At 48.7% G+C, this 21,143-nt stretch overlaps 2 protein-coding genes across 2 annotated transcripts; both read left to right on the top strand.

The window, feature by feature from the left end:
• Nucleotides 1-4,210: 4,210 nt before the first annotated feature.
• Nucleotides 4,211-8,365, top strand: LOC104380778 (keratin, type II cytoskeletal 75). The gene is made up of 9 exons (XM_009988352.2): nucleotides 4,211-4,705; nucleotides 5,127-5,341; nucleotides 5,661-5,721; nucleotides 5,830-5,925; nucleotides 6,585-6,749; nucleotides 7,005-7,130; nucleotides 7,523-7,743; nucleotides 8,020-8,054; nucleotides 8,160-8,365. The coding sequence occupies exons 1-9, from the start codon at nucleotides 4,211-4,213 to the stop codon at nucleotides 8,363-8,365; spliced, it is 1,620 nt and encodes a 539-aa protein (XP_009986654.2).
• A 1,401-nt stretch (nucleotides 8,366-9,766) lies between these two features.
• Nucleotides 9,767-17,202, top strand: LOC104380784 (keratin, type II cytoskeletal 75). The gene is made up of 10 exons (XM_086630749.1): nucleotides 9,767-9,775; nucleotides 10,483-10,929; nucleotides 11,335-11,543; nucleotides 14,226-14,286; nucleotides 14,963-15,058; nucleotides 15,249-15,413; nucleotides 15,781-15,906; nucleotides 16,041-16,261; nucleotides 16,543-16,577; nucleotides 16,997-17,202. Exons 1-10 carry the CDS (start codon nucleotides 9,767-9,769, stop codon nucleotides 17,200-17,202), a joined length of 1,575 nt encoding a protein of 524 aa, XP_086486875.1.
• Nucleotides 17,203-21,143: the final 3,941 nt, after the last annotated feature.

Below are 21,143 nucleotides of genomic sequence, written 5' to 3' on the forward strand. Positions count from 1 at the left end.
AATTACCAGGGGAGTCAGAGCAACCACTCGACTTGTTCAAGAACATCAGTCCATCTCAAAACCCCGTTTACCGTGAGCTGTCTCACCTAAGTGTAGGTGCCAGCAGTGCAAACACCTGCCTGAGCGGGATGAAAGCACTCCCTTTCTGTTCAGAGTACTGGTCACACTGGTTTAGGTGTTTATCTGGAGTCCTGGTGCTCATGTGCCCTCTCCTTTGACTATAAGCAGGTGGAGGATCTGGTCCATATGCATTCTTATGCTACGTTGAATTAGATGTTGCTCATCCAATAGTTATAAAAATATGCAAGAATGGGATACCTGTTGGAAAGTGAAAGCCTTCAAGATCCAATGTTTCTTCACATTCCTAGAACACATTGGAGACAAGACCTTGCTTTGAGAAGGTGGAGAAAACCCAGAGGAGGTGTAGCAATTTTAGATGTGGTTCTGACTAATCAAGAGAAGTTAATTGAGAAGTAAAAGCAGAGCACATCACCTGGCTGAAAGCTATGGAGCAACACATCTCATTGCTGGAAGATCAGTTGAACAAATAGATGTGATTAGAAAAAAAGCCCCAACCCTCCCACCATGTATTTTAGTAAGTTCAAGGAATGGGTAGAGAAGCATTCCTAGCAAAATACTTGAAGAGATGGGCAAATAGAGGCGAATTGGCAGCGCCTGAATGACAGACTGTATTCGGGCTTCCCTTCGAGACCAGCAGCTTCCTATAATTTTCTAGGATGCTCTGAACTCTGCACGTTCTTCTCTGCGTCCCTCAGGAAATCTCCTTCCCAAAGATTTGCAGGCTTGGTTATGGGGCTCCTGCAGCTCTCTACTCCTGCTCCACCACCTCTCCCTGCTGAATACTCGCAACAGCTTCCTGGGAAGGAGCAATATCCTCACTCTGAACAGCAGCCTGGGCAAGGCTAAGTAATGTTCTTCCTCACTGCTGCCCAAACACACTCTCTAACCAAAAAGGATATAATGTGTACAGCCCACAGGCACGTCAGACGGATGCCATCCACCACATCAGCACCTGGGTCAGAACACAGAGATTACAAAGCCCTTCATCTGGCACGGGAAAGGCTGGGGCCAGAATTTGTTCTCCCAGGGCATCCCTTTTTAAGCAAGATACAAAAAACCACCCTGGCAAAGGTTCGCATCTCTGGATACATAACCAGTGTACAGCTGTCCTTGCTCCAGAGCAAGGCTCTGGTCACCACGGACGTAAATTTCTGCATCCAGTCCTGCTGGACGAGTTAAACAGATGTAGGGACGACCTGGGGCTTGTATTTCAGTGGGAGAGGACTGCCCTCGTTAATTCTAGCAAATCCCAGATTAAAACCTTAGTCATAATGACATGAGTGGTGCTTGCACTCAGGGGCTGGAATTTGCAATGTGTGAAGGGAACTGATTGCTAATTGCTACCCATAACGTTTTGACTGAGTTCTTCAGGACAGGCAGTCAGTAGCTGAGTCACAGAAGCTCCTACGTCTTAAAAACTGGTTGTTGTAACACACAGTAGCTGAAACACTCCCAGAACAGTTATTTTAGCTTCATTCCAGGGTGTGTAATGGAAACATTAGAAGAATAGAGTGGAAAATAGAAGAGGGGGAAAAAAAAAAAGCATGGCTGAAAGGCAAAAAGGGATGGTGGGCATCTGCAAATTACTCTCCGAGGACCTCCTGGTCAAACTCACTTGACTGCCTGCCCTCATGTGAAACAGCAAGCACACAAATGCACACCTGAAAGATACATCTGTACCTGCTCCATACCCTGGTGCCTGCCCATGTCTTTTTAATGGCTGGAGAATCATAGAATCATAGAACGGTTCAGGTTGGAAGGGACCTTCAAGACCATCCAGTTCCAACCCCCCTGCCATGGGCAGGGACACCCTCCACTACACCAGGTTGCTCAAAGCCCCATCCAACCTGGCCTGGAACACTTCCAGGGATGGGGCAGCCACAGCTTCTCTGGGCAACCTGTGCCAGTGCCTCACTGCCCTCAGAGGGAAGAATTTCTTCCATAGATCCCATCAAAATCTCCCCTCTTTCAGTTTAAAGCCATCACCCCGTGTCCTGTCACTCCACGCCCGTGTCCAACGCCCCTCTCCAGATTTCCTGTAGCCCCTTTAGGTACTGGGAGGTGCTGGAAGGTCTCCCCGGAGCCTTCTCTTCTCCAGGCTGGACAGCCCCAACTCTCCCAGCCTGTCTCCAGAGCAGAGGTGCTCCAGCCCTCGGATCATCTCTGTGGCCTCCTCTGACCCCGCTCCAGCAGCTCCATGTCCTTCTGCTGTTGGGGGCCCCAGAGCTGAACACAGCACTGCAGGGGGGTCTCAGGAGAGCAGAGGGACAGAATCACCTCCCTCGACCTGCTGCCCATGCTGCTCTGGGTGCAGCCCAGGGGGTGGCTTTCTGGGCTGCCAGCGCACGGTGCCGGCTCATGTTGAATTTCTCATCACCCAACACCCCCAAGTCCTTCTCCTCAGGGCTGCTCTCTAGCCATTCTCTGCCCAGCCTGTACTTGTGCTTGGGATTGCCCGGATCCAGGTGCAGGACCTTGCACCTGACCTTGTTGAACTTCACGAGGTTCTTACAGGCCCACCTCTCCAGACTGTCCAGGTCTCTCTGGATGGATCCCTTCCCTCCAGCGTGTCCACCACACCACACAGCTGGTGTTCTCAGCAAAATTGCTAAGGTTGCACTTGATACCACTGTCCATGTTGTCTACAAAGATGTTAAACAGTGCTGGACCCAATACCGACCCCTGAGGAACACCACTCGTCACTGGAAGACTATCACTTCCCAGTAATGCTCTGCCGGTGGGCTGCGTTACCTACTCCTCTGATGAGTAGGTGTTCAGCTTTGGCATGGGCACCCATGCGAGAGACGTACCTTGGCAAACTCAAACTCAAAGACGTACCTTTGGCAACTCAAAGCATGTCCACCCCTGGGAAGTTATGGGCATTCAGACGAGACACTGGAAGTGACTTTCAAGCATCTTGCCTGCTCTGGGATAAGTGCCCATGCGTACAGTGCTACTGCCCAGTGGGAACAGGGCGAGTCAAGACAGCATGTGTCTTTCACCAGAGAAATGCATTATCTGACCTTTCCTGGGTGCTACATGGAGTAAGAGTAGAGGGAGTTGCCTGTGAACAATGTCATAAGCCTGGATTCCCAAGCACTGCATTTCCTTGTTGAGTAACAGATATCAGAGGGGGAAGACAAGAGATGTGGAGAGGGCAGCCTGGAACAGGCTTCGCACAGTGGTGAGACAAGGTCACCCCATGAGTCAGGAAACAGCTCAAAAATCTGTGAAGGTGAAGCCCTGAGAAATTGCCAACTCAGATTTTGTGTCGTCACAGCCAATGGTAACTCGCTCCCAGGCCATACTCAGTATTTCATCATTTGTTGTCAGTCTGAATCAGGACAAAACAGACACATTTCACAGAAAGAAAAGGTCTGAAAATACCGTCACAAAACTACCTTCCATGTCCTTCCCACTCCCCAGCTGATGGTCCAAGATTTCCTCTAAAGCCCCATCACTTCCCTGGCTTTCCCTCCATCACCTCTTCCTCCCTCCTGTATCAGTTCTGGTTTAAATGACTCTTGTTTGGGCATGAGAACAAGAGTCCAGATCTTCCAACAAGTCAGGGCCTGAGGTGTTGATGCCCCGCTGGGGTTTACTCAAAACCACAGCAGCAAGAAAGCACAGACCCACAATAACAGATTTCTCAGGCCTTGGACCACTGCACTGTGAAATAATGTGCCTTTACGCAACAGAGGGATTGATTCATCCATGAGATACAGATGAGCGAGCGCTTGCCCAACACGGGGAACCATCTACTGCAGAGGTGAAAGGAGGGAGTGGGGAAGGGATGGCTGCGAACAGCAGTTGAGCAGGCAGTATTTAGTGTTTTCTCAGATATTTCGACAGCCAGATCATGACTGTCACCCAAAAATGCAACTCCTGCACTTTGTGAGTGCTTCATAGGTGCTTGTGCTCATGGTGAACTCACCGTCCGCTTTGCTGCTGGGCGTGTCGAGCCCAGTTAATCAGTAAGATGAGCACCACGCCAGACCCATCCCCAGCTCGTGAGGGTATAAAAGGGCCCATCTCAGCCTGGGGGAGCACAACTTCACCTTCCTGCCTTCATCCGCTTCCTCACTGCTTTATTCTTACTACTGCTCTCACCCTGCTCACATCAGCTGCCATGTCTCGCCAGTGTGCTGCAATGAACCAGAGCAAAACTGCCTTCAGTGCTGCTTCTGCCTTCATCCCAAATGCCAGCAGCACCAGCTTCTGCTCACGTTCTGCATCCCAAGGCGGAAGCTGCGGTACCGCTGCTGGGTACGGAAGACTTGGTGGAGGTTTTGGAAGCAGAAGCCTCTACAGTTTTGGTGGATGCAAGAGGATCTCCGTGGCTGGAAGGGGTGGTGGCTTCTATGGACCTGCAGGTTTTGGTGCTGGCACTGGGATCTCCTGTGGTTTTGGGGGTGCAGCTGGCACTGTCTTCGGGTTTGGTGGTGGCATGGGTGGTCTGGGATTCCCTGCTGCCCCAGCTGGAGGCATCCATGAAGTCTCAGTCAACCAGAGCCTTTTGAAACCTCTCAACCTGGAGATTGACCCCAACATCCAGAGCATCCGTAAGGATGAGAAGGATCAGATTCAAAACCTCAACAACAAATTTGCCTCTTTCATCGACAAGGTAAGATGTAAGTTCTTGGCTATGCTCTGTTGATTCTTCACTGGGGAAGCACAAACAAGGACAAGTTATATCTTTATCAGAATTTTTGCTCTTATACCGCCATTTCTAACATTATCAGCCTGGGAATAAAACCTGAGGGGTTCCAGGTTTGACACCTTTCATCCCTCGCATTAATGCTGAGATGAGACCAACCAAGTGGGGGAACATGGCGATACAGGACGTAAGGAAGCAGAGTTCACGAAGAGAGCAGGAATGTTCACATCAGATGTGCAACGCTTGCTTGTATAAATTGTCAGCTGCTCCCCAAGGGCTGAGAGCTCCCATCTTTCAGCAAGTGGATCCCTGCAGGATTGTATCTTGCCTCTCTTAGGAAAAACATCCTAAAATCACTGCTTCTGATACACTTCCTTTCCCAATCCAGGTCCGATTCCTTGAACAACAAAACAAGGTCCTGGAGACCAAGTGGGCCCTTCTGCAAGAACAGGAGAACAAAACAGTCAGAAGCAACATTGAGCCTCTCTTCGAGACCTACATCAACAACCTCAGGAGACAGCTGAACAGCTTGCTGACAGAGAAGGAGAACTTGGGAGGAGAGCTGAACAAGGTGCAAAGCCTTGCTGAGGACTTCAAGAACAAGTAGGTCCATCCATTCGTGGTCTGCCTGGAGAGCAGGGTGGGCTGTGGCAGATGCCAGCTCTCTGTTGCGTTCGTGCAATCGAACAAGGAAATGGGGCCTTTTTGCCAACATAATCTTTTGAGTAAGGTCCAGGTTAAGTTTAATATGAGACATACTCAGCCTCGGTTGCCCGTGGCTGAAAGTCAGGCAGAAAATTACAGGGCTAAGAGACCAAGGTACAAAACTGTACATACAAAAAAAAAAAATAAGAGCCTGGTCCTGAAAATACAGAATAACTTTTGTATGAGCCTAGACCAACCCTCCATTTCCATGCCACAGATATGAAGATGAGATCAACAAGCACACAGCTGTCGAGAACGAATTTGTGATCCTGAAGAAGGTGGGTGCATGGACGCTGAGCCTCCCAGCCTGTGCCAGCACAGCAAGAAACACGTTCTCCAGCTTCTCTGGAGACCGCTTCATTTTTGTGATGTGTTTCCTCTTCTAGGAGGTGGATGCTGCCTATATGAAGAAGACAGAGCTACAAGCCATGGTGGACTCCCTTGTGGAGGAGATAGATTTCCTCAGAGCCCTTTATGAAGCCGTAAGCATCAGCATTTACATCCTTAGAATCATAGAATCACAGAATGGTTTGGGTTGGAAGGGACCTCAAAGATCATCTAGTTCCAACCCCCCTGCCATGGGCAGGGACACCCTCCACTACACCAGGTTGCTCAAGGCCTCATCCAACCTGGCCTGGAACACATCCAGGGATGGGGCAGCCACAGCTTCTCTGGGCAACCTGTGCCAGTGCCTCAGCACCCTCAGAGGGAAGAATTTCTTCCTTAGATCCCATCGAAATCTCCCCTCTTCCAGTTTAAATCCATTGCCCCTTGTCCTATCACTACACACCTTTGGAAAAAGTCCCTCTCCAGCTTTCCTGTAGCCCCTTTAGGTACTGGAAGGCTGCAATAAGATCACCCTGGAGCCTTCTCTTCTCCAGGCTGAACAGCCCCAATTCTCTCAGCCTTCTCCCAGTTTCCAATGTCCTTGCCTTCCTTTCCCACTTGAGAGGCTCAGGACTGATCATTTTCCATGCTGTTGCACCAAATAACTCAATGCTTTTTCCACTCTGCCTGAAAGTGCCCTGGAAAAATTGCTTTGTACACCTGGGTCAAACCTATAACTTCGGGGGTTTCCTCCCTCAGAGCAACACTCGTGTCTCTCGTCTGTGACTCACAAAAACACCCACCGCTTTTGCAGGAGCTGTCTCAGATGCAGACTCAGATCTCCGACACCTCTGTCGTCCTGACCATGGACAACAACCGCAGCCTGGACATGGACAGCATCATCGCGGAGGTCAAAGCGCAGTATGAGGACATCGCCAACCGGAGCCGGGCGGAGGCTGAGTCTTGGTACCAGTCCAGGGTGAGTGCCCAGGAAGGGCTCTGCAATGGGAAAACCACACTCCCTCCTCCAAATCCCCACAGGGAGATCGATCCCACTGAGATGTTTATAACACAGAATGTCTTCAGATTTAATAATCCTATAAAGTCTGGAAGTGCTAATCTGGGGCTGAGAACATACGCGTATTCTGAGTGCAAACACCCACACCGCCACATTCTGCTTGGCTCTAAAACCAGTTTATTTTACCTTGACTGGTTGTTCCTCTCTCTGTGACAGTACGAAGAGCTGCAGGCCACGGCGGGCAGGCACGGCGATGATCTTCGTAACACCAAGCAGGAGATCTCCGAGCTCAACCGCCACGTCCAGCGGCTGCGGTCTGAAATCGACAGCGTGAAGAAACAGGTAAAGGGCAGCGTAAATGCACAAGACTTAACTCTTACTGTGCTCTAACTCTTGGCTGTTCAGCCAACTCCAGGGAATAAAAATAAACGCATCTCAGTGAGTTCTGCTGGATCAGGAATGACTATGACAGCCTTTATCTCAGTGCAGTAACATCACTAAGAGTAACTGAATGCAATATTAGTAAACCTAAGGAGATGTTAAGAGGTGTGGAGTTAGATGAAATCCAGGCTGTGACATGGCCCAGAACATGGATCAATTCAATGACCGTTAAGATCACACCCACAGATGTTAACCCAACCTCTTCTCATCTAGACCAGGCATCGCGACCTCAGGGTATGTAGCACCAGTCTATGCTCCAGATCAGGAATGCAATCACTATTTTTCCTCCACAGTGCACCAGTTTGCAGACGGCCATTGCAGATGCTGAGCAGCGTGGGGAGATGGCCCTCAAGGATGCCAGGGCCAAACTGGCTGAGCTGGAGACAGCCCTGCAGAAGGCCAAGACAGACCTGGCCCGGCAGCTCCGTGAGTACCAGGAGCTCATGAACGTCAAGCTGGCCCTGGACATCGAGATTGCAACCTACAGGAAGCTGCTGGAGGGAGAGGAGTGCAGGTGGGTGCAATTTCCAATTTCCAGAGGTGCAATGGGTCACAGACTCTTGTCAGGTTTAGAAGAGATCCCTGGCCTTCCCACAGTCAGAAGACTTGAAACCTGTTTAAAGGCAAGGAATTGCCCATGAAGATGAGCTATTTGGGAAGATGGTAGCCTTTTGCACAAACTTTCCAACATCCACCAAAAATATTCCAAGGAACTTCTCCTGCCTTTTCAACCAGCTCCTGTTCACGGGTTCCTCTTGAATTCTTACTGTCTCATTCTGGTCCCTAACAGGCTTTCTGGAGAAGGTGCCGGCGCAGTGAATATCTGTAAGTAACTTTTAAAGAAAGTTTTGTGACTTCTACATTTGCCTCCCTGCCCCTCAGAACCCACTGTTCGTGGGTGCCTCTGATGAGGGTGTTTTCCTCTTGCAGCTGTGACCAGAACCGCCGTAGGAACAGGATATGGAAGTGGGAACTGTCTCAGCTTTGGAGGTAGCAGTGGTGTTGGAAGTGGGGTGTGCGCTGGAGGAATGGGCTTCAGCTCTGGAAGCAGCACAGCCGGGTCATGCGTGGTTGGTGGAAGCAGTTCCAGCACAAAGTATGTCTCCACCACCTCTTCAACCAAGAGATGCTACTAAGGTCAGACATCAGCACTGTTAGCCAGCGTGTGCCGTTCCTCTTGCATCGTGTGCAATCCGTACCCTCTTACTCACAAAAGATTTGGAAGCCAAAGCTGTCTGTCCTTATTTATATAAAACATGCCTTGCTTCTGTTTGCTCTTTGACTCTTTGAAATCCTCATTTCCCAGTGTTTGTCTAATAAAAGGCACGTGGAATTAATTCTGTCACGGCTTCCTTTTAATTCCAATTACTTTATAAGACCTTGGGGAACAGAGTGGTTGACAGAGCAGAGTAGAGCTGAAGGTAAATAAAATCCACACACAAGAGATGAGACTCTTCCTCTGCACTCACTGCAACCCCACGGACACTTCTTATATCCAACAGGAATGGAGCAGTTGGATGTTCCTTTCTCATCTGTGTGAGCAATGGGGTTTTTAGCATCACTATCCTCCACAGGATGAGAAAATATCTACTCTCCCTAGTAGGCACTAGAGAAAATGTCCTTCTGTCTTAATTTCTGCATTACGGCATCTCAGCACTTTCATGGCACCTTGATCACGCCCAAACCTCTGTAATCTTTCAAGGTTTTATGTGATGAGTCACGTAGGGATATAAATCTAGTTTTTCCCAAGAAAGCAAGTATTTTGTGCACTAGCTGCAGGCGCTAATAAAATGGCATCACTGCAATTACCACAATTAGAAGTGGAAAACACCCATTAAACCCCCAAACTCACCCTCCCTGGGAAGAATAATGTCCCCAGCCAGGCTGTGAGACAGTTAAAGACCCCGAGGGTAAGGAAGGCTTAGTTCCCCTTCTCTGATCTCCTGAAGAGCAGAAACAAGAGACAAACTACAAAAGCACCGAAGCTCAGAGGAAGAATGAAAAGGACTGTGCTGAGGTTACCACCACAGATTGTCCTGGTTCAGCCCCCGACACAGCCGCGCCGAGTGACTGAAGCACCAGGGGCAAACGTGGTGCACACTGAGTGCACGCTGACTCCCCGAAGAGACGGCGATACAACAAACCCCAGCGCCTCATCGGTCCTCGAGATCTGAGCACAACAACACACCACCTGAAAGGAAACGGCTTGTCCACTTCAACACCTGCCCGTCTTTCTCTGGCATCTCCAGACCATGTTTCTACTGACACCAGCACAACCCGTATTTGGTTTAAACACTGTCCAGCATCAAACAGGCATCTGATGACCTGGACTTCTACAAGTCAGGCTGTTCTCTCTCTGGTGACCATGTAGACCATGTTGTAGATGCCTCATCCCTGGAAGTGTTCAAGGCCAGGTTGGATGAGGCTTTGGGCAACCTGGTGTAGTGGAGGGTTTCCCTGCCCATGGTAGGGGGGTTGGAACTGGATGATCTTTGAGGTCCCTTCCAACCCAAACCATTCTATGATTCTATGATTCCATGATCCAGGTACTTTTAGCTATCTCATCATTCAGCATTTCGGCTAAGCAAAGCATCCAGGCTCTCTTTGTAGCCAACGGAAAGGCACAGGTGCCTCCCAAATTATCACCTTCCCCAGAAGCACCTCTGTGCAGATGAAGCGTTGCCTGCAATGATGAAGAGCGCAGACCAAGACATCTAACTCCTTGCCTAGATCAGGACAGGTTGCTCCTACCCCATGATGGCTGTCATTCAGGGAGGAAAATCGTTTTTTTCTTCAGCAAAGCACATCAAACTGGCATTTTTAACATCTCTGGATTCCCTCTTGTGGCAACTTCAGTCTCATCAGCTTTAAACTAAATGGACACTGACACCATTAACCAAGTTAAAAGCAAGTCCAAAGGGAACTTCTGGACATAATTTTTTTTTTCCCCCACCAGTAATCCCCGCTCTGAAAAATACCGGTTAGAAAATTTGTTTGGCTTTACGAGCCTGACAGTTGCCAGCCCATTGCATTGGCAAGTCTGGTGATTAACGGATTGGGAAAGGTGGCCACGTGCCAGCATACCAAACTGATTAGCTCAGCCAACTGAGCTGCGGTCCTCTGCGGACAAGCCCAGCTCTCCGAAAGGATAAAAGGCAGAGGGGACTCCTGATCCAAACTCCCAAAGACTTGTACTCATCTGCCGTCTCACCTCATTGTCCTCTGCTCTCGCCACGGGTGAACGATTGCACAGAAGTCAGTTGGCGTTAGGTCAGGAGGACTCACTAAGAATTTCAGTGCCACTTCTGCCACTATGCCTGTTAACCGAAGCAGCTTCAGCTCCATGTCCATGTCCCGCAGCAGCGGTGGAGGTGTGGGACAGATCAGCGGTGGTTTTGGCAGCAGGAGCCTTCACAATCTAGGGGCGAGCAAGAGGATTTCCATGAGCAGAGGGTATTGTTCTGCTAGACCAGGATACAGTTATGGGTCAGGTCATAGTGGGCTGGCATATAGAGTTGGTGGAACCGGGTTTGGATTTGGAGGAGGATGTGGCCCTGGAGGTATTCAAGAGGTTATGGTCAACCAAAACCTCTTGGTACCTCTTAACTTGGAGATTGACCCCAACATCCAGAGAGTGCGGCAGGAGGAGAAGGACCAGATCAAATCCCTCAACAACAAGTTTGCCTCCTTCATCGACAAGGTAAGACATGATCCACTTCATCCAGCCTGGCACATTTGTCATTGTCGGTAGAGTGGGACCAGGATTGCTCTCAAAATCATAAACTTACTCCTAAATCCTTAATGCACAGAGTTAAGGATTTTGTTCAGCTTGTTCCCACCATAAATACAGCTTCGTTTTGTCGGAGCTCTATAGACAGTCTGGATATGTTGCAAATTATTTTTCTGGGTTTCTTTGCAGTTTAATATTGCTCCTGTCTTCCAAGTCTTCCTATCAATGAACTTTCAATGACATGCTCATCTAAAGCCCATTTTAAATTACATAACAACAAAAGACCCCTCGCATTAAAGCCCCCATCTCAAGAAAAATGAGGCAGGTTTTAAGTTGATGGTCCCAAATGATTTAAATTGTTCTGACGGGTTTTAGGTGCGGTTCCTGGAGCAACAAAATAAAGTACTGGAGACCAAATGGACCCTCTTGAAAGACCAAAAAATTGTGAAAAATAACCTTGAGCCTATGTTTGATGGGTACATAAGCAACATGAGGAGACAGCTCGAGGCTCTAGGAGGGGACCGGCTGCGGCTCAGCTCAGAGCTGAAGGCTATGCAGGACGCAGTTGAAGACTTCAAGATCAGGTAAGCAACACACACACGAAAAAGAAACTTGTCCATTTTTTCTTCACTCTTTCTTCTTCATGGACGAGTTAGAAGACCCAAGAGAGCCCCAAGATTGCAAGACCTCAGAAGGGACTAGAGAGACGTGGTTCCCCTCACTTTAGCTGCCGTACGCACGTCAGCAGCGGCACTCTACCTGTTGGGTGACATATGCATTTTTTTGCAGCGACAGGTGAACTTTTTTTAAAGGCTCAAATGGTCAGACATCCACAGGAGTTTGGGAGCAGCTTCTTAAAAGCTTAGACTGTCCAGAATCTTAAGCTTTACAAATGGTTTCAGCTCCTGTGTAGTCATTTTAACAGAGACCAGGATGAAACCTGAACACCCTGAACATTCACATTTCTTAGTGATGTGGGTTCCTTTCCAGGAAAGAAAAACTGTCTGAAAAGAAAGATTAATTTTAAGTATGTGCTTAAGTGTTGTTCTTCAGGGTTTTTTTGTTTGGTTTTATTTTTCTTTATTTAAAAAAAAAATATTATAATATCTCTTAATATCGATGTATTGGGTAGTTCTAGCCCTTCTGAAAATCAGGAGTTAACTTCTATCCCATGAAAATTCCCTGAAACCTTGGGCAGGGGTTTCAGCTCAGCTCATTAACGCTTTAGGCTGTTAGTAGGAGGTGTTCCCCTCTCTCATCCAGTCTTTACACTTTGGAAAAACATCTATCAAGCATTAGTGTCTGCTACCATGCCCACGAGAGTTGCACTGTTTAATGGACATGAATAAGTGAGGAGCTTAAACTGTCAATCTTGAACCAGAAAAACAAGAGAGGAGAGCTGGGTGCAGGCTGCAACTCAAAACCAGGACACGCACATTCTGCCAAAAACCCTCTGCTCTCCCTTTCTTGGGAGATCATGTGTCTGACACTTTGTGCCACCTTTACCAACAGTGCCTCTGGCCCAAAAGTAGCAGTGGAATAGAAAGGACTGCCTTGGGGAAGAGAAATCATGATCCATGGTCTACTCTGAGACTTGGTTTTTATGGTTCTCTATGCCTTCAGTAAGGAAACATTTAACAGAAAAAAAAATCTGTCCTGTGTAAGTTTGGCCATTTAAGACCTCAGGGTCTGCTACAAATCAGTCACCCAGATTTCCTCACCTCATTTTAGGACAGGACAAATGACATTCTGGAGGTAAACACCTTTCTCCATCAGCTAGAGAAGAAACCCAAAGAACAGAGCTTAGCCGAAATACCCAAGTTCCAGGTAGCTGAGTTGAGACGAATCCCAGCCATAAGCACAATACTGCTATTGATTAACTGGGTCAGAGAGTTTCCTCCTTCTATTCTCCTCACAGATCCATGGTGAAAGCAATTTTAAATTTTGAAAAGCAACGTCTAACGTTAGCACAGTTTGCAGGAGCAAAGCAGCAACAGCCATTGCTGAGCTGAGAAAAGACCCCGGGTGCACCACGACTTCAGACAAGAAATCCATTAGCAACCAAAAGTTACATCATAGAAGAGGTTCAGACTTTAATCCTCTGTATCTGAGAAAGTGGCAAATATTCCTTCTGGCTCCAGATCAGGGAATCTTCAGGCAAAAGCTCAGTTACGTCATACGCACTGCTTGGCAGGGACCATCCTCTTGTGTGGTGGCAACAACACCTATACCTACCAAAAGGACGTCACTGCTTCTGGTCTCACTGCCTAGGAATTTGTTCTTCTTACCTTTATTTGTTTTAAACTTTGTGGAGCCAAAGTATTCTTCCTAATGCTTTGCTCTTCTGAGTCAAATACTAATCCACAGGGCAATTAGAAATTAGACGTATGCCAAATTAGTTTTCCTCTTCTACGTGGCTAAGAGCTGAGAGAGCCACAAATCTATATACAGGCTGGGACTTTACTTAATGCAAATTATTTTAAGGATTGGATATTCCTGATGTGAAGAAATCTTCCCTCATGAAAGGGTCATGAAAGGCTAACCTTTTATTAGCTGCAGGGACTCCTTCCTTTGAACTCCTGCCTTTCATCTCCCCCACGTAATCATTTCATTTGAGCCGGGCATCAGTCCACGGCTACTGCTGGTTTTTATACCTTCCCAAGAGCGGGACTGTGCGCTGCTGCTGATCCAGACCTCGGCTCTCCTTGCCCAGGCTGTCGTCCTCCCTCCTCCCAGGCCATCCCCAGCGCTCCCGAGGCCACCGCGGGAGCCGGCGTCAGAGATCCCGGCGTTTCTGACTAACCAGGTGTGGTGGCGATGAGCTCAGCTACGGCTCCACCCAGCCCTCCCGGCCTGAGAAAATTTACAGAGTACAAGGCTGCCATTCACAGCAAAAACTTCTGGGAGGATAAAACGTGCCTTTAATGAAGGCCTGCAGCTTTTCCAGATGGCCTCCTCCCACCACCTAGCCCAAGGGTGCTGTCTTTCTACCATGATCGGTGATCTCTCTCTCTCTCTAATAATGCTACGTATAATATATGCACCGATATAGCAAGGACAGATGTGCATCGTCAGGCAGCTGTTTTTGTTGTTGTCTCCAAAGATCTACGCATCAGTGCTAAATGCCCCTGGGAACCCACTCTTTAGTCTCTCCACAAGGACTCTGCACGGAATGCGTGGAGGAGGGACTTCCATACGCCCATGGCAGATGGGGTGGGTTGCAGTATGGAAGCTGTGAAGGCACCTTCATCTTCCCTTCCCAACAGGTACGAAGAGGAGATCAACAAGCGCGCGACTGCGGAGAATGACTTTGTGCTGCTGAAGAAGGTGAGGCGCCAACAACAAAAAAGGGACACGCTTTTTAAAGGCAAAATGCATTTGAATGCAAATAACCCCTTTTATCCAGCAGTGCCAAGCTGGGCAAAGCACTTAGCAAAGGTGTAGTCATCCCTCCTTGAAGCAGAAACAGCCAATTGTGCCAGTGTGTCAATCCTTGGCAATAGCTCGTTCTTGGTTTAGGCCCCTCATCCAAAATTCAGATGAGTCCTGGTCCCCCAGGTACCCAATCAGGTCTGGGTCATCCATACCTCGTAGTCACTCCACGAGATGCTCTGCCACTTCTGCAGCCTTTCTGTATTCATTCCCACCCACCACAGCTCCCCTGGTCCCACCTGCAGGAGACACAACAAGAAACTTCCACTATGTCAAGCATTGTCAAAAATATCTGTCTGTGCACTGGCAAAACATGGGAAATCCAGTGGTTTCTGACATGGCAAAAATTGCTTAGATCTACGGACATCACCCCCCTGCACCTCTCAAAAAAAAACCCAACAAGGTGAAGGGAAGAAATCAGTTCCTTCTTGGCTCTGTTTAAACGCACATAGGTCAAGAAAGTCTTCAGTTCTGGTTTGTCTCCAAAGGTCTGTATTAAACGACGACTGCCTTTGCACAAGGATGCAGACAGGCAAGGTTTAGTTCACCGCCTCTGTTGTTGTGGTTCCAGGATGCAGATGCTGCCTACGTGAACAAGGTGGACCTGGGGACCAAGGTGGAGGCACTGACAGATGAGATTAACTTCCTGCGAGCCCTCTACGAAGCAGTAAGAATCTCCTGTATTTCCCAGTTCTGCTATTTCCCCCTTTTCCTGGTACCAACAGGATGGAACCAGCCTGAGAGAGATGGCTGAACTGCAGCTCCTCCTCACTCCTACCCCTCTACCACACATCATCTCTGGGACAAGCACAACAGTGAAATGTCTGAGCATGAGGATGAATTTGTTTCACGTACAGGAGCTGTCTCAGATGCAGTCACAGATCTCCGACACCTCCGTGGTCCTGTCCATGGACAACAACCGAAACCTGGACCTCAACAGCATCATCGCAGAGGTCAAAGCACAGTATGAGGACATCGCGAACCGGAGCCGGGCAGAGGCCGAGTCTTGGTACCAGAGCAAGGTGAGGATGTGAAAGTAAATCAGGTGAGCTAGGAAAATTTTTGTTCAGCATTTCCCAAAGGCTATTTTATACTGGAGAGCGCAAGCGGAGAGGAGAGGGCAGTAGGGTGTAAAATCGAATCGATTTGGATAGGATTTCATGTAGTTTCTTGGATGTGTGAAAATGTCATTTTGATGAGAGAGAGAAGAGCATAAGGAGATAGAGGGAGGAAGGAAATATGCTCATGAGGAAGAGCTTGGACTGAATACAGAAAGACACAGAAGACTCGGTCAAGAGAGAGTCAGAGAGGGTCAATCTCTGCCAATGAGTCCAAGCTCCTGTCCAGATCTGACTGTGCCCTGGTGTCCCATCTCCCCACTCACCTCAGTACGAGGAGCTGCAGCTCACGGCTGGCCGGCACGGGGACGACCTCCACAATACCAAGATGGAGATCTCAGAGATGCACCGCATGATCCAGCGGCTCCACTCGGAAATTGACAGTGTAAAGAAAGAGGTATGGTGCACAGGACTCCTCCAAGTGTGAGGGCACCTGCATCTCCACTACCTTGCTGTACCCTTGCAAGGACTTCTGGAAATCGAGGTCCAAATCCACCAAGCAGTCATTAGACCTATTTCCACTTCTCGCAGTGCTCCAGTTTGCAGACGGCCATTGCAGATGCTGAGCAGCGCGGTGAGCTGGCGCTCAAGGATGCCAGGGCCAAACTGGCCACGCTGGAAGACGCTCTACAGAAGGCAAAGGCAGACCTGGCCCGGCAGCTCCGTGAGTACCAGGAGCTCATGAACGTCAAGCTGGCCCTGGACATCGAGATCGCGACCTACAGGAAGCTGTTGGAGGGCGAGGAAAGCAGGTGGGTGACTCTCTCTCCATTATTCAGAACCAAACAACGTCCAAACCCATAGATTGTTTCACATTTGCCCTGCAACAAGAGAGGGACGGGCCACAAAAACTTGCAGAGAAAATACACCCCTATCCCACACACTCGCAGGTGTCATTTCAATTCCTGTTGAATGCTCATCATCAGATCTTAACACCCCAGACCATTCTGTTGTCCAACATCTCTGGTGCCAAACTGTTGCTTGAAATTGTCCTAAATAATGAGCCATTCCTTCTTTGTCCTCTTTCTTCCAGGTTGGCTGGAGAAGGTGTTGGTGCAGTGAATATTTGTAAGTAATCTGGCTTGTAAACAATAGATTGAGTACTCACAGAGTTATTCCTTAAATGTACCTGGAACTCAGGATAAGACAAGGAAAATGAGCTGTGCAGCTAGTAGTCACCAATACCAAAAAAAAGGAGTATACTTAAGGGTTTTGCAGTGCTCTGCGGGACTGGGGAGGCCAAAGAGCCTGATACATCTTTTCTCTGAAATGGAAAGATTTTGTACATTGAGGTTGTCCCTAGGAAACTCAGATGCCTAAGGCCAGCTCTGCTACAGGATAGGAAGAAAAGCCAGAAAATCAGATCTGTGAAATACGGGCAGTAGTAGACTGTCCAAGAAAAACCATGAATGTGTGAAAATAAAGGCTGAAATTCCTTCGTACTATTCCAAATGAACTAATCCTCTGCCCATGGTTTCCCATCACAGCCGTGGTCTCATCTGGGAGCAGCTATGGAGGTGGAAACACGCTGGGGCTGGGATCAGGCTTCAGCAACAGGCTCAGCATGGGTGGGAGCAGTGCTGGCTCCAGCAGCGGGAGCTGCCTGGCCGGAGGATTCTGCTCTGGTGCGGGAAGCAGCTCGAGCATGAGGTTTGTATCGAAAAGCACCACCAAGAAGAGCTATCGGAGCTAAGACGCAGCAGCATCCAGCTCATCTGGAGCAGAAGAGGCTGAGCACCACCTCCTGCTGCCAGCACAAAGCCTATTAACACCATCCAAAGCTTATCATAGAATCATAGAATCATAGAATGGTTTGGGTTGGAAGGGACCTCAAAGATCATCTAGTTCCAACCCCCCTGCCATGGGCAGGGAAATCCTCCACTACACCAGGTTGCCCAAAGCCTCATCCAACCTGGCCATATCACTTTTCCATTAGGGGAAAACACATTCCCAGCACTACTTATTGGCCTGGGAGAGATGTCTTTCCAAGTCCAATTAATTCCTCTGCATAAAGTCTCACGCAGCTGACCAGTAGCCCAGCGCTGCTCGTCAATGAGTAATCAGCCTTCCCATTACTGGGTGCCATCATTAGAGCTCAGCTTGCAGCTTCCCAGGGCTCCCTTTTGCTCCAGTGTCTGATGCAAACCCAGAGTAGATGCAGGACTTGGAGTGACACCAGCGTACACGACAGCAGAACGTGTTCCTTCACCTGCTTGCCACTGAAACCAGGAGGTGTGTGGAGACCACAGCCTCTGGTGCTCTCTTCTAAACAACCCTGCTCCCCACCGCTGCGCTCGCTCTCCCCAAAGGCCTGAAGAATGGAAAATGAAGTGCCTGTCAACTCTGTTTCCCAATTCCTCTTGCATTGCTGCCATTTCACTCCAGGGCTCTCCAGCTCTGCTTACATCCAAAAATGCAGCCCTCATTTTCCGTAGGTGAAAGGGGTTGGCTCTCTATAATGTCTAATTCCTCACCCACCCAGTACCTGTAATTTAAGCTGAACGACCACATAACCTACAGATCACCAGACCTTGTCCCAGCAGCAAACCATTCTCCTTTCCACCAGCCAGAGTGAGCCTAAAGAAGTAGAGACAGGGGTTAAAAATATAGGAAAAACCAAAAGGAGGAACAGCAGGCTTTGGCAACATAAATTCTACATAATCTGGAAAAACATCTCTGATTTAATGCCTCTGTTCTTAGCGCTTTTTTTTCCCCTTCTTTTTTATGAAAGGGAGATAAAGGCAAAGAGGGTTGGAGAATTATGTGCCAAAATGTAACTCACTCATTTCCTCTCACCTTCTGCTCCCATTGAACTGTATGAGCTTTATGGAATTTCTTAAATAAACTGCAATCAAACTTGCCATGAGCAACATGGGGTTTCTGTGCCATTATGAAATTTTAGAATAATTTTAGGATAAGGTTTAAAAGATTTGCCATAGGCGCTCACTGCGACTCAGAGGCTTGTTATCTCCTCCTCCTCCTCCTCTCAGTCCCAGAGATGAGGGGGAACATTACGAGTATCAGAGACAGGGGTCACAGAGCAGCAATGCCCAAGCATTTTGGGAGGTTGTCCAAATTGCACAGCCAACAGAGCAAGACCAGAAGGTGGGGCTGGTTTCACCTGGCCATAAACGCCTGCATCCAAGCCAGTCAAAGGACAGAAATAGATAATTTTGGGTCAAACGATTTGTTCCCCAGTAACACCTCCCTCCCTCCGTGGGACTGAAAGCGCTCTAGGCAGTTGGCTGAAGATGTCTGCATTGCAGGAGCGCTCCAAAAGGTGGTTTAAAGTCAGGAAAGATAAATCCCAGGCATTAGAGCTAAACTTCCGGAAAGGCTCATTCCAGACCTGAAGCTTGTGAAAACAGGAGGGATTTATCTCCATCCCCTCTCTGGAGCAGCCAACAGAGCCACCAGGCTCAGTGCTAAACAAGGATGCGATCCCAGGGCAGTGAGATGCTCCCGAGCTGAGGTTTCTGTTGGGTCAGCAGATCGAAGCTGGGCTGGCTCAGACAAGCTGGCAGCACTGAGCTCTGCTCAGGTCTGTAATTAAAAACCCAAGAGAGAGAACGTGAGAAAAGAAGTCAACAAGACTTCTTCCGTTTCATGGAACTATCACATGCAGCAGCTGTTCTCCAGCATCCAGGGCCCAAACATGAAAGATGCTGAGCTCTCTGAACTCCTTTTAGCCTGAGTCACAAAAAGCACCTACAACTCCCACACAGCTCTACCCTAAAACTGTCAGGCTTGCATGCATGAACTGCTCTCTGACCCTCTTCATGGAGCAGAACATGTTCTCAGGCCATGATGAATGCCAAGAAAATCACATAAAAGCAAATGCAGCTTTAGAAAAGGCTGAGATTTTCAGGGCTATGCCCTCAGTGTTATCCCACTGGAAGCAAAAGAATTAAGAGGGTTCCCACCCGTGGCACACAGTCAGCTTGATATTTCAGCAAAGATGGGACTGAAAATCACCTTCATTTTCCAGGACTCATCTGCCTTTTTGGCATCTTTATCCCTCTGAACCCACCTCCTTTGCTGAAAAATAAGTACATATATATATATGCCAAACTTACAGGAATTTGCCAAACAATTTCATCAGAAAGAAATGACCAAACTCAGTTCTCCTGCAAGCTGTTCCCCACGGAGGACACTTCTGCAAGCAGTAAGACGAGAGGTGTCAGTCTATCGGACTGGTGTCAGGCACACTCCTCCCAAAGCCAGGGGGAAAACCAGACTCCCCCTACACGGCGCTCAGCGGAGGAGGGAAGCACGCAGGCAGCTTGAGAGACAGAGCAGCAAACCAGACTGAATTTCTCTTTGCAGGATCAGTGCACTCACTCCACCATCACCTCGATTTATTCAACGTTTGGATTTCTCCTGCTTGTACAAAGGTCTGAGCTGGAAAAATCTCTCAGAGTTTTCTCTTGCTCTCACACCCCTCTCTGCTGCACCTGTTTTCTGCTTGTAGCTACTGACCAGCAGAGCCCCAGCGTCAAGAAATACGCTTGCACAGGTCCATCTCCAGTCCCAAGGGAATTAAAAGATTGTTCTCTTGAGGCCAGCAAAATTACAGAGGTCAAACAAAAGAAAGAAAGAAGTCAATTACAGAATTAGGCTTACAAAAGATGCAGCTCTGGCTAAAGGCTAATGTAATACCAAACCAAATCAGCCCCAGCGTTTGGATCCCCAGAATATTCCCAAGAGTTTAACTCAGCTGCTTCTTTTCCCACGTGTAAAACAAAGCAACACTCCTTCCCTCGCTCCCAGTGCCCTGCAAACATTAAAAGATTGGTTCTGCTTCTCTCTTTCAAGCGTACTATAAGAAAAGGGAGGTTTGCAAACGCAGTTTTTATGGGAACAGGGATTCCCTCCCATTCAGACTAGAAACGCAGCCCATAACTGAACTAAAGTGTGCACTTAAAAGTGGCTCAGGTCACTATTCAGCAAGAGAGATGAGTGGGATATTGCCAAACAACATAAGCTCATACACAGCTTTTAAAATAGTCTTTTGGGGTTGGTTGTGCAGCCAAAGCCTGTTTTCCTGGGAATACGAGTGTGAAAGCTCTGCTTCTTATTGCAGAGGGCTTCTGGCCAAGTTCCCTCGTGTGCATTGCCTCCTGCCCCTGTGTTCAGCTTCTCCCTCTGCCTTCATTCCCCTTTGAGCTGATCTCGACATCTTGCCAACGTTACCATGTCTGCCCCGGAGTTGGGGGCATGGGGAGTTTCGGCTCTTGCTCCGCTGTGATCCCAAGAAGTGTGAAGAGGCACTGTCAGCACTGTCCCATGCTGGGGAGGTGGTAGTGTGGGGTACCCCAGGCCGGGATGCTTCGGCAGCAGAAGCCATGGTGGCAATGCAGGCTGCCATCCCAAGCTAGCCACCAGTGGCCATCACCTACTGTGATATGGTTACAGCTCGTCAAGCACATGGCTGGGCTCTGGAGGTGCTTTGGCTGCAGGGCCAGTGGAGCCCTGGGGGTCTGCACCCACTGCCAAGGTCACAGTCAACAAGCATCTTCTCTGGCTGCTCAAGCTCTAGATGGACCCAAACCTCCAGTCTGTGAGGTACCAAGAAAAGGAGCAGATCGAGACCCTCATAAACAAACCAGCATTTTCAGCGGCGCGGCCGGAGCA

Source organism: Tauraco erythrolophus, unplaced genomic scaffold, assembly GCF_009769465.1.
Source record: "Tauraco erythrolophus isolate bTauEry1 unplaced genomic scaffold, bTauEry1.pri scaffold_48_arrow_ctg1, whole genome shotgun sequence".
NCBI lineage: Eukaryota > Metazoa > Chordata > Aves > Musophagiformes > Musophagidae > Tauraco > Tauraco erythrolophus.